At 41.8% G+C, this 16,999-nt stretch overlaps 1 protein-coding gene across 2 annotated transcripts in view; it reads left to right on the forward strand.

Annotated features, from left to right (window-relative positions):
- The window catches only part of SEMA6B (semaphorin 6B), a 323,709-nt gene that overhangs the window by 84,238 nt on the left and 222,472 nt on the right, over positions 1-16,999 (forward strand). For both annotated transcript variants that reach the window (XM_075352511.1, XM_075352510.1), the window contains exon 5: positions 6,026-6,088. In XM_075352511.1, the coding sequence (XP_075208626.1) occupies positions 6,026-6,088 (63 nt within the window). The remainder of the gene's footprint in view (positions 1-6,025; positions 6,089-16,999) is intronic.

Genomic DNA, 16,999 nt, shown 5'->3' on the forward strand with positions numbered 1-16,999 from the left:
ATAGTCTTTATTTTACAGCCCCCCCTCCCCATCCCATAACTGTAAAGTCCAAGCTCGGGGTTCGGACGCAAGTTCACATTATCTCCGGCCCCGAGCTCGAACTGTACAAAAAGCTCGGGCGAGTCTCCCGATCTCGATCATCGGGGGGGGGGTTTCTCCCATCACTAGTCAGAGACTAAGTCAGAAGGAACCCTAAAAGCCCTAACACTCCTCGTCCTCCTCCGATAGTTCAGGTAACATGCTCTGATGACCACTTCCATTTGAATTGTGCCCTTTTTCACTAACAAATCCCATGAAAAGTGAAAAAGTGGTGTCCTGTGGGGATGAGGCTCAACAGGGAGTTCAGTTTCAAAGTTAGATGTAGAATCATTCATTGTTTGTGAACCATTTAAACATTTATACAATACGAGGGATAAATAGCAATATTCATTCCTGACATCTTATATTTTATATGTTAGACCAAAGTAGTAGTAGATAGTAATGGAAACTAATACAGCTTTCCTATAATGGGGGTCGTTTTATTTCACTTAAGGTGTCCAGCATTTGGTGGATACCCTAATGGAAACTAAACAGACCCCATAACAGAGAAAGGGATTCATATGATGGTTTTTCCATCCATCATTAAACAAATACAGTTTGCAACATAATTGATTGTGGTTCTGGTGATGTATTCATATTCTGATGGTGATTCTGGTTAGATTCATGTAGTAGGTGCTTTATTCATTTACTACTGAAGGCTTAGGTGATGTATTCATTTAGTGACGATGGTTCTGGTGCTGTATTCATAACCATAGCCATCATCACTACATGAATATGAAACCAGAACCACCATGAGTACATGAATACATCACTAGAGTCACCAGAGCCATAAATATTACATAAATACAGTACCAAAAAAAATCAGCAGCACATTACTGCATCACCAGAACCATAATCATTACTTGAATACATCATAATAGCAACCATCAGTAAATATATACACCAGTACCATCATTAGTGCATAAATACATCACAGAAACCACCTTCAGTACATGAATGAACCAGAGCCACCATAAGGAGATGACTACATCATGAACCATAATCAGTACTTAAATACATCATGATAAAGACTGTCAGTAAATATATACACCAGTACCATCATCAGTACATAAATACATCACCAGAACCACCATCAATACATAAATACGGCACTAGAGTCACCAGAGCCATCAATTGTACATAAATACTGCACCAGAACCATCAGCAGTACATTAATGCATCACCAGAACCATAATCAGTACTTGAATATATCATGATAACCACCATCACCAAGATTTATATATATATATATATATATATATATATATATATATATTCCATGCTTTGGAATCGGTTTTATGTCTACAATAAGGTCACTGTGAGTCACCCCAAATAATCAGCCTTGAAGTGAAAGCAGCTGTCGCCTCATCCATCAATTGTCATTTAGTCATATTGTGCTAACGATTTGAGACAGCAGAGTACTGTTTGTGACAAATTGGTGGCAGTGATAGGATATCTGCATGATCTCCTGGCTGTACCCTGACACCTCTTTTCACATTATGCCCTCATACTGCCCACCATGCTGCCCTCTGCAAAGTGTATCCCCTTATCACACTGTCCTCATACACAGTATGATGGTTACCATAGCCCCCTATGCCGTAAGACATCCACAACAGCCTATTAATATATACCATGATGTCCAACATAGCCCCTCATGCGGCATGATGTTCACCACAGATCCCAAATAAAGAGTATGTTGGTCTCCAGAGCAGCCCATACAGTATTTTGGCGTTTTAGTCACCAATACAGTGTAATGGCCCACACAGCACCTTATGTACAGTATAATGTCCCCTCAGCATCCCACACAGTATGATATCCACCACAGCCCCCCAATATTCAGTATGATGTCCATTGCAGCTCCTATAAATAGTGGTTACCACAGCCCCCTATACAGTATAATGTCTCTCACACAGATTATCATCACAGTCTCCAAGGAAAGGTACCCAACAGCCCCATAGTACAGTATGGTCACCACAGACCCCAGTATGTTCCCTACAGCCCACTGTACAGTATAGGTATTACAGCCCTCTTTACAGTATGATGTATCCACAGTCCCCAGTATAATGTCCCCCACAGCCCCTATACAGTATGATGCCCCCCACAATCCCCTATATAGTATGATGTCTTTACAGCCCCAGTATAATATACCTCACAATACTGTATACACTATGATGCAACCCATAGAATCCGATAAAGTATAATGTCCCCCACAGGCCCCCATATAATGTGATGTCCTTACAGTCCATCACAGCCCCAGTATAATGTTCTCTATACCCCTGTATAATGTCCACCACAGTCAGTTCCCCAGTATAATGTCCCCCACAGCCAGCCCCCAGTATAATGTTCCTGATAGCCAGCCCCCCAGTGTAATGTCCCCCACAGTCAGTCCCCCCAGTATAATGTTCCTCTCAGTCTCATAATAATGTTTTCACAGGCCCCAGTATAACTTCCCCACAGCCCCCAGTAAAATGTCCCCATAGCCCCAAATATAATGTCCCCCACAGCTAGCCCCCAGAATATTGTCCCCAACAGTCAGCCTCCCTGTATAATGTCTTCTACAGCCAGCCCTCCAGTATAATGTCTCCTATAGCCTGCACCCAGTATGATGTCATCCACAGCCAGCCCCCAGTATGACTCCACAGCCAACCTCTCCCCATATAACATCCCCCTCAGTCAGCCTCTAGTATAATGTTCCCCACAGCCAGCCCCCAGTATAATGTCCCCCACAGCCAGCCGCCGAGCATAACGTTCCTCTCAGCTTCAGTATAATGTCCTCAGATCTCCTAGTAAATTGTCCCCATAGTCCCCAGCAAAATGTCCCCACAGCCAGCCCCTAGTATAATGTCACCCTCAACCATCCGACCAGTATAATGTCCCCAAAAGCCAGGCCCCAGTTTACTCTCCCACACAGCTAGTCCTCCTGTATTATATCCCCCACAGCCAGCTCCTGTATTATGTTCCCCACAGCCAGGCCCCTCAGTATAATTTTCCCCACATCCAACCCCTCAGTATAATGTCTCCAACAGCCAGCCTTCAGTATTATGTCCCCCACAACCAGACCCCAGTATAATGTCTCTCACATACTGGGGACAGTCATACAGTCCCCAGTATGATGTCACTCACAGCCAGCCCCCTAGTATAATGTTTCCAATGCCATCCCCCAGTATAATGTCCCCCAGTGCCAGCCCCCAGTATAATGTCTTCCACAGCCAGCCCTCCAGTATTATGTCCCCCACAGCCAACCCCCAGTATGTCCCTGTTAGTCAGGGTACCCAGTATAACTCCTCCCAGAGTCAGCCTGCAGTATGTCCTCCACAGCCAGCCCTCTAGTATAATGTCCCTTACAGTCAGCCGCCCAGTATAATGTCCCCAACAGCCAGTCAGCCAGTCCCTAGTACAATGTCTTTTACAGCCAGACCCCAGGATGTCCCTCACAGCCAGCCCCCCAGGATGTCCTCCACAGCCAGCCCCCAGTTTAATATTCCCCAAATTGAGGGCCCCCCCAGCATAATGTCCCTTGCAGCCAGCCTGTAGTATGTCTTCACACAGCCAGCTCCCAGTATTATTTTCCCCATAGCCAACTCCCAGGGTAATGTTCCCCACAGTCAGCCCCCAGTATAACGTTCACCATTACCAGCCCCCAGTATAATGTCCCCCACAGCCAGCCCCATTCAATAGAAAAATTAAAAAAAAAAAAAAAAAAGCTTATTTATTTCATTGTATCTGAAATGCAATTTTGAGCTTTTAAATCTAATGGTTCAGTGCTGGAATACTGCATGTTTAGTTTTACAAGTATAGTATTTCTACCTCTTTACGAAACAAATAATATACCCCCATGTATTATTATCTCATGAAAACATGCTTCCTTTCAAAATAGATTTCTTTTATTCTGTTTAAAAGTAATGCTGATGAAAAACCTAATAATTCTCCTCACCCACACAAAGGGCACTACTCCACTTCTCAAAACCTTTTTCAAAATAGAGAAATATGTACTAAATAATGCATAATAGCATTTTTTTCTAATAAAATATGAGCCGCTTCTATTGTGAATTTCATTATATTGTGGGTATATTGTATGCTTTTTCAATGGGTCTCTAATATGGATATGGTGCATCATTTTGAAAAACCCAGTTCAACATTCTGACCATAGAATCTGCGCCTTCTTTTTTTATTACACTCCTTTTGGACAACGGTTTTGTTTTGTTTGTTTTTTGTCATATTAGAAAAAATCGATTGTTTTTCATCCATATGCTAGAATTGATTTACATCCATTTTGGTAAAGGGTCGATTTTTAACAACGGCGTTTCATTTTTTTTCCTTTTATGCAAAAATAAATTTCCAATCTCCTTCTTCCCATTAAACAGTAAAGGCCGCTTTACACGCTGCGACATCGCTAGCGTCGTTTGTGCTTCACGGGCAAATCACTGCCCATGGCGAATAATATCGCTAGGACGCGTAAAACGGACTTACCTTCATAGCGTCAATCAGCGGGCCACCAATAGAAGAGGAGGGGCAGAGAGCAGCCGCACTCATGTCACTCCCACCTCGTTGCCGGAAGATGAAGGACCGCTGTTGATCGTCATTCCCGGGGTGTCACACGTAGCGATGTGTGCTGCCTCAGGAATGACGAACAACCTGCGTCCTGAACGAGCAACGATATTTTGAAAATGAACGACGTGTCAACAATCAACGATTTGGTGAGTATTATTGATCGTTAGCGGTTGCTCGTAGGTGTCACACTCAACAATGTCGCTAACGAGGCCGGATGTGCGTCACGAATTCCGTGACCCCAACGATATCTCGTTAGCGATGTCCTATGTACCTATAGATGATAATGGGTACTTGTCCATGAAAAACAAGGTTTAATACATACAGTGCCTTGAAAAAGTATTTATACCAATTGAACTTTCACATTCTATCACGCTACACCGACAAACTTAAATGAATTTAATTGGGATTTTATGTGATATACTATTACAAAATATAAAGTATTTGTGAAGTGTAAAGGAAATGATACATGGTTTTCGAAATATTTTTAAAAAATATAATCTGAAATTGTAATGTGCATTTGTATTAAGCTTCCCTGAATTAACACTTTGTAGGAACATGTGTCGCTGCAATTACCGCTGCAAGTTTAGTTTTTTTGGCTATGTCTCTACCAGCTTTGCACATTTAGAAACAGAATTTTTTGCCCTTTCTGCTAAATATCTCTAGCTCGGTGAAATTGGAGAGAAAGCATATGTGAATAGCAATTTTCAAGTCTTGCCACAGATTCTCAATCCGATTAAGGTCTGGGTTTTGAGTGGGGCATTCACACACATTAATGTCCTTTGATCTAAACTATACTATTGTAGCTCTGACAGTATGTTAAAAGTTGTTGTCCTGCAGGAAAGTGAATCTACGTCCTAGTCTCAAGTCTTTTGCAGCCTCTAAAAGGTTTTCCTCCAGGATTGCCCTGTATTAACCTCCATCCATCTTCCCATCAACACTGTCCAGCTTCCCTGTCCCTGCTGAAGAAGAGCGTCTCCACAGCATGATGCTACTACCACCATGTTTAACAGTGGGGATGGTGTTTTCAGGGTGATGTGAAGAGTTAGTTGTCCGCTACATATAGTGTTTTGCATTTAGCCCAAATAGTTCTACTTTGGTTTCATCTGACCAAAACACCTTCTACTTCATGTCAAGTAAAAAAAAAATCACTGATGAAACGCAGTCCATTTTTCTTGTACATCAAAAAAACTAATGTCTTAATGAGACCTAATAATTAGTAGCAAGAAAAATTTGTGCCTAACCCTATTTGCCGTGTCCATTGGATGGGGAAACAGTTTTATATATCTTTACGTATAATATGCCTGTCTCTGAATTATAAGCAATCATCTATAATTTGTTTAATTTTGTTTTATTATCATGACTCTAATTGTATTGTTTCTCTTTGATCTGTACACAGAGATTTATCTGGAAATCCAATCATCAAGACATACATGTGTGCCGAATGAAAGGAAAACAAGAGGTAGAAAAATGTAAAGTTATATGTATTCATAATGACATTGTGGTATAAAAAGGCAAAATACCTACATAGTGTTGCAACATGTCTTCATGACCAGGCAAATTTTCATTTTTGTACTTCCAGTTTTTCCTTTCCTACTTCCCATAACTTTATTTTCCCATGGACATGACGTATGATTTGTTTTTTTGGTGACGAATTGTAGTTTTGAATTACATTATTTATTTTAATGGGAGAACTTAAAAAAATCTGAAAAATACAAAAATTTGCTTTGTATTGCCATTTTTCAAGAGGGACAAGTTTCTTGTGCGAAGAGCCTTTTTTATTACTGCAATTTTTAGGTAGTTTTAATTGCTTCTTATTGCAATTTTTTTAATGAATTTTCAGTGACTGAATAAACAAAGATCTGGCTTTTAAGTTATGTTTTCTCTTTACAGCTACCACCATATGGGTTTAATATTTTATTTTGATGGTTTGGACTTTTATAGACACAGTGATACCAAATATATATATTTATATATATTTTTTTCAATAATATTTTTATTGATGGACATTTTCTTTGCAAAAAGTAAAATAGAAAACTTGTTAATAACAGATTTGCGCTGTAATATAAGTTTGTAAAAGAAAGAGGAAAAATAATAGGGGTACATAAGGAATATTACATCGACACCTCAATTGTAATAAAAGAAATACATTTCATTTCTCATTTTGCAATGAGCGGACCAACGGAAAGCAGCCATTGAAACTAGAACTTGTCCCAGAGGGAGCGCATACCACATCAATTTGGAGTGAGGCGATAAGCATCCGATTCCTGAAACTCAGTCCAGTCCTTCCATGTATCAGAATACAGAAGAAAGGAGAATGGCAGGAGAACAGGCAAATTAAATGTTCCATTCTATTTAGGAAGGAAATTTCATAAAACCACTCCTCCACAGTAGGGGGGGAGTTGCTCTTCCAATAATAACATCTTTAGCCACCTTTATCAGATAGTGTCGCAAGTGTGTCACAACTGACAGACAGCCATGTAGTGTCTGGCCATAGATGGTCACAGTGTTTGGCTGCACAAAGTGATCACTGACTTTCCATTGTGCCTGCTGTCAATATTCATTGGTATAGGTAGCTTTCCTGTTGGATTCATCTCTCACTTTTTTGGACCCAGTAGGAGCTTGCCTCTACCCAGCTGCTGATTATTAATATTATCTTGGTGCTTAAATACCCCTTCCTTCCTTGGACTGGTGCTGATGATATTTTTCAGTTCATTTAAGCTTTGGTTGCAAGCAGGTGGCTTGTACACCTCTGTGCTATTGTTGCTGAAAACTTTGCTGAACTTCTACCTGTGTCATCTGTAGATAAGTAGTTCATGCATTTTCTCCCTGTGTGTCCTCCTTGTGTCACCTATAGTGTTTAGGGGGGTTGACAAAGAGCTCATCCCATCCAATCCCTATTTAGGGCACAACACTAGGGATACCTAGGGTCAGGTATCAAACTAGGTGCATAGGTGCAGAACCTATCTAGGGTGGTGAGGAACCCCAGGGACCAGCAATAGGTTTGGTCAGGGGTCACCATCTTCTCTTTCCCTAAAGACAGGATTTCCCTTCCCTTTTGTCATTGGCTTGGTACTTCCCCATACCTAGTGAGACAGCTTATCAGGGATCATTTATATCTGTTAAGACTAGTAGGAAGTAAAAGAAAATAAGGAGATTTGGGAACAGAGAAATCTGGTATCTTTTTGATAAGTAGGACTACCCGGGTCCAGAAATGTTTAAATAAAAGGCAGCTCCACCATATGTGTGTGTCATCGTCCTCTCCCCCACCCCGCACCTCCAAGATGTCAGACACCATTGGATACTATGTGTGCAACAACGTTAGCACACAATACCATCTAGAGATGATTTAAAAAGAAGTTTCTTAGACATTGATTGCAGCTGAGCTTTTATGAGTCAATTAAAAACACTTAGCCCATTGTTGGTCATAAAAGGATTTTCGCAGTTCTTTTTCCCACTCAGAACAACATGGTGACCTGTTATGATGAGATATCTTACCAGTAAGGTAGCTATAGAGCAAAGAGATGCTGTGAGAAGGAGGGGACAACTACAGACAGTTTTTCAAAGTCAATAGGATCCCCATGTTCCTGCATATTCTTTTTTTTTTATTCAATAAAATTGTAATTGTCTAGGGTCATAGTTGGCTCTTAGAGAAATATCTCACGAAGAGGTTTCGGATGGACAAGAGCAAAATGAACAGGTTAATATTTATTTCTTCCCTGGAATCAGTTAGAGGATGACCCTGGTGATAAGGCATAGTTATCTGAGATCGGGAATAAAGGGCTAGTTGAGTCAATCAAAGAGTTAATTTTACCATTACATCTCAGGGCCAGGATTGTGAAATAAGTGCTTGATGACATGTGATTAATGGAAGAATAGAGAGTTTTGAGCTCTATTGGAAGGAGATGAGAGCTTTTGAACAGATAGACTGTGGTATTTAGACCCAAAGCCTCCCCTTTTGATGATAAAAGAACTCCAGTACTCTAGCCAACATATAATATTTTCTACAATTTGGAAGGCTGAGACCTCCCGTTTGTTTAGGGATCACCAAGACATCTTCACAAATGCCTGGTTGTCTATTTGACCATATGAATTTACAAAAACTGTCTGCCAAAAGTTTATAGGTGGTGTCTGGAAGAGATATAGGAGTCCAGACAAAATGTTCATTTTTAGTATGGCTACTCTGCCGAACCATGAGAAATCCCCAGATATTATAACCCTGTGATAGCCAGGATAAGGAAAACTTAGATTGAAAGGAAGTTTGGTTGGATTTAGATAAAGAAACACTGAGGGCCTCAGATTTTAATTGATTAATTTGAAAGTTAGATCATGAGCCAAAATGATCCAGTTATGCCATCCATCAATAGATGGAATGGATGTATGTTGGTTAGTGATATATAACAAAATATCATCTGCAAAAGCAGAACATTTGTGTTCAGTTTGGCCTATTGTATCAGGATTTTTGTGGATGGAAGATAACAGGTGTTTCAATACAAAGACATATAAGAGATGAGAGAGGGGACACCCCTGTCTTGTTCCACTAGAAATTGTGAATGGTGAAGATAAAGTTCCATTTATTTTTAATCTAGCTGAAGGGTTAAAGTTAAAGTCCATGATTTTAGCTATGAAAGGTTTTCCCAAGTTAAGTTTTTTTAAGTGAGTAACAAATAGTAGACTATGACAACCTTTCAATAGCTTTTTCAGCATCTAATAAGAGTATTAATCGGGGTATATTTTTCGAGCCCGTGCATAATCAATAATGTCAATAGTCTTTAAAGACTCCCATCTAAGAAGGAACCCCGCCTGATCCAAATGTGTACTGCTGGCCAGTAAAAGCTGAAGGCTATTTGCCATCATTTTAGCAATGTATTTTTAAACCCACGTTCAACAGTGAGATAGGTCTGTCATTTAAACACAGATGAGGATCCCCACAAGAGATTGGAAAAAACGTTACATGTGCCTCTCTGGCCTAGTGGGAAAGGGACTGATGGTGGAGGTATGATTAAATCCAGTCAATTGAAGGGATAAAAGCAAAGGAAGAAAGGGCTTATAGGATCTGAATGTGAAGTCATCAGGTCCTTAAATTTTCAAGTTCAGTCACTCCACCCAGGAGTGACTGAACTGCTACTGTTTTACTGATTTAAAATCATTAAAATATCCGTCAAAAGAGGAGACCAAGAGCAATTTTTGTGCTGGAGGTGTGGGAGATTCAGTCTTCTGTTTTGAAACAGGACAGGGGTGACCCATCCTCCAGGAGGCAATCTGAATTATATAGTTGAGTATATTATTTATGAAATTCGGAAGAGATATCTTCCGTTGTATGAAGCGTTTGGCCTATCTTAGTTTAAACCCTCTGGCCAACATGCGCCCACATTTATCACCGTAATCATAGAATTGGCTGGTGCAAACTTGAAGAGATCTTCTATGACAATTATTTTATTTTTTTGCTTATTGTCGGGCTGTTAGCAGATCTCAAAGTGTCACTGTAGAAAGTGCATTTTTATGTACGAGTTCAAGAGATTTTTTTTTGCGGAGAGCCAGAATAAGATTGTGAGCCCTTTCACACTTTAGACGATAGACATGTTTTATGAAGATATCTTTGAGAACATGTGATGCTAGTCACAATACGGGCAAGTCGTGAGGCTGGATAGTCAAACGTTCCGGGGTCAGGTACCAGGAGATCATGTCAAGATTAAGGGGATAGGCAGAAGCGTAGTCAGGTCACAATTTGGAGTCAGAATATGAGGATGGTGGCACATAAGAGAAGAGGTAGAAAGCAGAAACAATGGTCAAACAAAGGCCAACAAGCACCACCAAACAGACTGATAGTGCTCAGGGATAAATTGCTCAGTTAAATAACTATTACCAGGAACAGATAATGCCTGCAGAAAACCAGCACCTTCCAGGATGAGGTTGGAAGACTGAGCTATCATTCACTCAATCAAAAGCTCAGCACACTTTGCTCACCAAGCGGAGGAATTGTGCCATGACGCACTTTGAGCCCACCCACTTTATTTTATGAGCAGAGCTGTAATAATAATAATCTTTATTTGTATATAGCGCTAACATATTTCACAGCTCTTTACATACATCAGCAACACTGTCCCCATTGGGGATCACAATCTAAATTACTTATCAGTATGACTTTGGAGTGTGGGAGGAAACCGGAGTACCCAGAAGAAACTCACGTAAACATGGGGAGAACATGCAAACACCTTGCAGATGTTGTTGGGATTTGATTTGTTGGTGGGATTTGAACCTAGGACCCCAGTGAATAGGCATTCCGAAATGCATTATATTGTCGCAAGCTTTATATGAATAAAACAAATGATCTTATTTGGGAGTATTTATGATCCCTCAGCTGCGGACAACATCTTCTTATCTGAGGACATAGTAGCGACATCACTAGAAACTATCTCTCTAGATTATTATTAGATTATTTAGTGGGTAAATGCTGCCATTTGTCTTGGCAGCTTGATTTCTGTTTACACTGGAGGATGTGCTGCCAAGAACGATAATCTAATCTTTAGTACAGCAGAAAAGATCAGTACATCCTACTAATGACTGTTCTCTTCGTTCACTTGGTGATTGGCAACTTGGGTAAACGTCACAATAATCGTGAAACATGCGTTGATGGTAATATTGCAGTGTAAATGGACCTTTAGCAATAGAGTTCTCAGTATAAGTAATTAATGTCTACAGGATGTGGTTTGAACTTCTTTGAATTCAATTAGGCATTTATAACCTATCTGTAATGCCTTGGCTTTGGGACTCGATGTGATGACCTTTTGCTCCGTGATTGATCTCCTCTGCTGAGCCACAGTCTGATCGGCTGCTGTCCAACTGCTGATGGTTTTCTTACTTTTGCTTTTCATTCCTTGCTTTGCTGCTAGCCAGCTGATTCTCACTTTAAACCAAAAGAAAAAAGTGGAAGCTCACCACTCTGTATGTTTCAGTCCATGAAATAGGAAATGGGTGCTTGATCCTCTGCTAAGGCGTCGACCAGAAAGGTAGAAATGAAGGAATGAAGGAACAGCTTCTTCCAAGGTAACCTTGGTTAGTTGTGCATAGCAACCTCTACTTTGGTTCCGCAAGAGGAATGAGAAACAGCTTAAAGGCCTTTCAGACAGCCAGGTACGAGTTGAAATGTTTAGTTGTGCAGCTAAGGATATTCTAGCCTGTACATGGGTGTGGGTTTGTCTGCGATGTTTTAGGGCTTATTTGTCCCTTTACCCATGTTTGAGTAGATATGTTCATAACATTAAAGCCAGTCCATTAGTGTGTGCTGGGGCGCCATCATAGATTCTGTGGATTTTTTGGCTGCAAAATTTCAGACCTTGTCCCTGGAAGTGGTAAAAATCAAGCTCCAACAGCAACACGCACATTCTGTCACTACAGAAAATTTGGTCCGTTTGAACGCCTCAGTAGAAACCAAGGTAAAATTGCCGAATCACTTTGAAGGGGGACTCTTTTTGTCTTCATGTAAACTATACTTTCATCTTTGTCTTGTATCCTTTGGGTCTGGAAGTCAACGGTTAGGCATTGTATTGTCCTTGCTTCGTGGAGATCCACAGGCTTGGGCATTTTATTTGCCTGTGTATTCCCCAGTGTTCTCTTCTATTGACACATTTTTTTTCCAGCTGTTGTCTTCATTTATCATGACCCTGACAAAGCTGTTGTGGCTGAATCCAAGATCTGTGCATTGGTTAAGAGGACCTCAGAGATTAGATGCTGAGCAGTGGAGACCTCCTGGAATGACCCTGCTCTTTGAAGTCAGATCTGTCAGGGACTTTCAGTTCACATTGTTGCACTTGTCGTGCAAGCCAAGGTGTTAGAAAATCCACTGGGTCACAGAACACAGAAAACCCAGAGGGGCTTGACTACGAACACCTGGTCTTCTACAGAGCCCCTGATAGTAGAGGTGTTACGCTGCAGTTGTGAGTCCGGGTGCCACTTGGGAAGACTGGTACTGCGACAGCTGGTCCCAGGGGTGTGGGATCGATAGTCTCTGACAGTGGGTTGCAGCAGCAGCAAGTGTTGAGGATCCATCCGGGATGGATGGATGGACAGAAGGGTACAGCAGCAGCGGCTGGAGAGAATGCTTGCAGGAGCAGTTGTAATTGTTCTGTCTGGGATGGATGGACAGATGGGTGCAACAGCAGCAGCTGGTGGAGGTGACGGCAGCAGCACTCTGTAATGCAAACAGGTGTAAGAAACAGAACTAGCACAGACACTTCAGGAGCAGCACAGTGCTAGGGAACCCAGCTTCAGCAATGAGTCTAACTCTAACTCATTGCCCAGACAACTCTCAAAAGGCCAGAGTTGCCTTAAATACCTGCAACCTCCTAGCTGACCTGGGAGGCACTTCCGGGTTAGGAGGACGCCAGCCCTTTAAGGAAGGGGGTGTAGCCACAGGCATGCCCTACGGGCTGAGGCCTGGAGCCTTTCAGGAGTACAGATGCTCCTTGGGGCTGCAGCATGGGACCACTGCTGCGAGACGCTTGGACAGGTGAAGGAATCGGTAACATCGCTGGGGGTGGGGAGCAGAACAGTGCGAGGATGCCAGCATGGGCATTACACACATAAAGGACATGATTTTTTATTGTCCCTGTCCACAATCCTTGGAGGAAGCTATGATACTCGCTGTTCATTTAGATGGACACCTTAGTATTAGAAACACGTCTTGGGATCCCTATAGAGATCTGAAGCCATGGCCTGGGCAATATGGGACCTGTGACTTCTTGGGGATCATCCTCCCTTTATTGATGCAACCTCTAATTGAGCCTCCAGTGACTTGTGTTTGCCTCGACTAGAAACATATTTGTGATATGTTTACCTCTGTGTACCTGAGATATATTATTTTACATGTCATTGTTTTAATGTTTATATAAAACTTTACAAAATAATAGTTGATAAAAAGAAAAAGAAAGAAACACATGGAAAGGTGTTTTACTGGCATCTCCTCTGTTAGTTGAGACTGGTGAACCTCCACAGATTGGTGCTTGCAGAGATAGCAGAGAGGGTACAGCATCAAGCTCATTTATGTTTATACTGTGGTCGTTCTGGTCAAGTCAAGGTTTAATGTTTCAAATATAATAATTAATTTATTTTAATAAAAAAGAGGAGACTCTGAGGTCTAAGGATGTAAGTTATGTCTGAGACTCTCTCGTGTACATACAGTCAGGGCCAGAAATATTTGGACAGTGACACAAGTTTTGTTATTTTAGCTGTTTACAAAAACATGTTCAGAAATACAATTATATATATAATATGGGCTGAAAGTGCACACTCCCAGCTGCAATATGAGAGTTTTCACATCCAAATCGGAGAAAGGGTTTAGGAATCATAGCTCTGTAATGCATAGCCTCCTCTTTTTCAAGGGACCAAAAGTAATTGGACAAGGGACTCTAAGGGCTGCAATTAACTCTGAAGGCGTCTCCCTCGTTAACCTGTAATCAATGAAGTAGTTAAAAGGTCTGGGGTTGATTACAGGTGTGTGGTTTTGCATTTGGAAGCTGTTGCTGTGACCAGACAACATGCGGTCTAAGGAACTCTCAATTGAGGTGAAGCAGAACATCCTGAGGCTGAAAAAAAAGAAAAAATCCATCAGAGAGATAGAAGACATGCTTGGAGTAGCAAAATCAACAGTCGGGTACATTCTGAGAAAAAAGGAATTGACTGGTGACCTTGGGAACTCAAAAAGGCCTGGGCGTCCACGGATGACAACAGTGGTGGATGATCGCCGCATACTTTCTTTGGTGAAGAAGAACCCATTCACAACATCAACTGAAGTCCAGAACACTCTCAGTGAAGTAGGTGTATCTGTCTCTAAGTCAACAGTAAAGAGAAGACTCCATGAAAGTAAATACAAAGGGTTCACATCTAGATGCAAACCATTCATCAATTCCAAAAATAGACAGGCCAGAGTTAAATTTTCTGAAAAACACCTCATGAAGCCAGCTCAGTTCTGGAAAAGTATTCTATGGACAGATGAGACAAAGATCAACCTGTACCAGAATGATGGGAAGAAAAAAGTTTGGAGAAGAAAGGGAACGGCACATGATCCAAGGCACACCACATCCTCTGTAAAACATGGTGGAGGCAACGTGATGGCATGGGCATGCATGGCTTTCAATGGCACTGGGTCACTTGTGTTTATTGATGACATAACAGCAGACAAGAGTAGCCGGATGAATTCTGAAGTGTACAGGGATATACTTTCAGCCCAGATTCAGCCAAATGCCGCAAAGTTGATCGGACGGCGCTTCATAGTACAGATGGACAATGACCCCAAGCATACAGCCAAAGCTACCCAGGAGTTCATGAGTGCAAAAAAGTGGAACATTCTGCAATGGCCAAGTCAATCACCAGATCTTAACCCAATTGAGCATGCATTTCACTTGCTCAAATCCAGACTTAAGACGGAAAGACCCACAAACAAGCAAGACCTGAAGGCTGCGGCTGTAAAGGCATGGCAAAGCATTAAGAAGGAGGAAACCCAGCGTTTGGTGATGTCCATGGGTTCCAGACTTAAGGCAGTGATTGCCTCCAAAGGATTCGCAACAAAATATTGAAAATAAAAATATTTTGTTTGGGTTTGGTTTATTTGTCCAATTACTTTTGACCTCCTAAAATGTGGAGTGTTTGTAAAGAAATGTGTACAATTACTACAATTTCTATCAGATATTTTTGTTCAAACCTTCAAATTAAACGTTCCAATCTGCACTTGAATTCTGTTGTAGAGGTTTCATTTCAAATCCAATGTGGTGGCATGCAGAGCCCAACTCGCGAAAATTGTGTCACTGTCCAAATATTTCTGGACCTAACTGTATATCTGTTTTTTAACAGGTGCTCCTAGGGACTAAATCTGATTTTATTTTTACTCTTGCATTTGTGGATTCAGTGTCCGCCTTGAATCATATTGACAATGCCTTTGCTATAAACTGTGGCTATAATGACTCTACTCTAAACCTTCCTATTCAGGTTTCAGCAAGGGATATTCTAATTCTGTACAGTAACCTTAAGGCGGTGTTACACGCTACGATATATTGTGCGATCGCATGAGCGATCACACCCGCCCCCGTCGTTTGTGCGTCACAGGCAATTCATTGCCTGTGGCGCACAATGTCGTTAACCCCGTCACATGTACTTACCTCCCTAACGACGTTGCTGTGGGCGGCGAACATCCTCTTCCTGAAGGGAGAGGGACGTTCGGCGTCACAGCGACGTCACACAGTAGCCACCCAATAGAAGTGGAGGGGCGGAGATGAGCGGCCAGAACATCCCGCCCACCTCCTTCCTTCCTCATTGCCGGCGGGACGCAGGTAAGCTGTGTTCGTCGTTCCCGGGGTGTCACACATAGCGATGTTTGCTGCCTCAGGAACGACGAACAACCGGCGCGCAGAAGGAGGAACGACATTATGAAAATGAACGCTGTGTCAACGAGCACCGATAAGGTGAGTATTTTTGCTCGTTAACAGTCGTTCGGATGTGTCACACACTACGACATCTCTAACGATGCCGGATGTGTGTCACGAATTCCGTGACCTCGACGACATATCATTAGATATATCGTAGCGTGTAACGCCGCCTTTAGGGTGTGGGTGCAAGCGCAGTATTGCAGGCTTTTATTGCTCACTTTACACTTGCTTGAGTAGGTATGTACATAATACTATCCTTTGGATAGGCGATATATGTCATGAGCGACACAAGTTCACCACATTTAACATCCAATATTGACCATCCACCAGGCTTAACATTCACTTCCACTACTTACGAGCCCTGCAGTGGAAGTGGATCTCGAAATGGGGGTGAAACAGGGCTGGCCATTGATCAGTAGTGCAAGTTCCACTACGAAGCAGTCACCAGCTTAACTCCAGGAAATTCACCACCCAGCAGCATTGTATTTAAAGGAGGCTGCATACCATGACCGGTAAGCTTATTTCATTTAATTAATGCAGTCCCTGCAGAGACTATTTTACACTGCAACCTCAGGTCCCATTGGCAGGATGTAAGGAACTCTATGCTATTGCTAAATACTAGAAGGAGTGCAAATGTCTCATGCATACTAATACGCACTGACATTCTAACGATCTCCAATTATTATCACCGTCTTTTTGTTCCCATCTAATATATTATCCACCTGTATTATCCAGTATATTATCACCTGTATATTCCAGTACACTATCAGCTCTCGCAAATATCGCCATTATAGTATTGCCCTCTCCTTATAATCCCCTCCCCCCGTGTCCTAGTAGACCAATATCTCCAACCTTGCCTGCATATTATAATCAAGGCTGCTACTAAAAATTTCAGGTCCCTATACGGGCAACATTTTTGGGCCCTCTTGAGACTCTGCCCAGGCTCCATCTCA

This window comes from Anomaloglossus baeobatrachus, chromosome 1 (assembly GCF_048569485.1).
Source record: "Anomaloglossus baeobatrachus isolate aAnoBae1 chromosome 1, aAnoBae1.hap1, whole genome shotgun sequence".
Lineage (NCBI taxonomy): Eukaryota > Metazoa > Chordata > Amphibia > Anura > Aromobatidae > Anomaloglossus > Anomaloglossus baeobatrachus.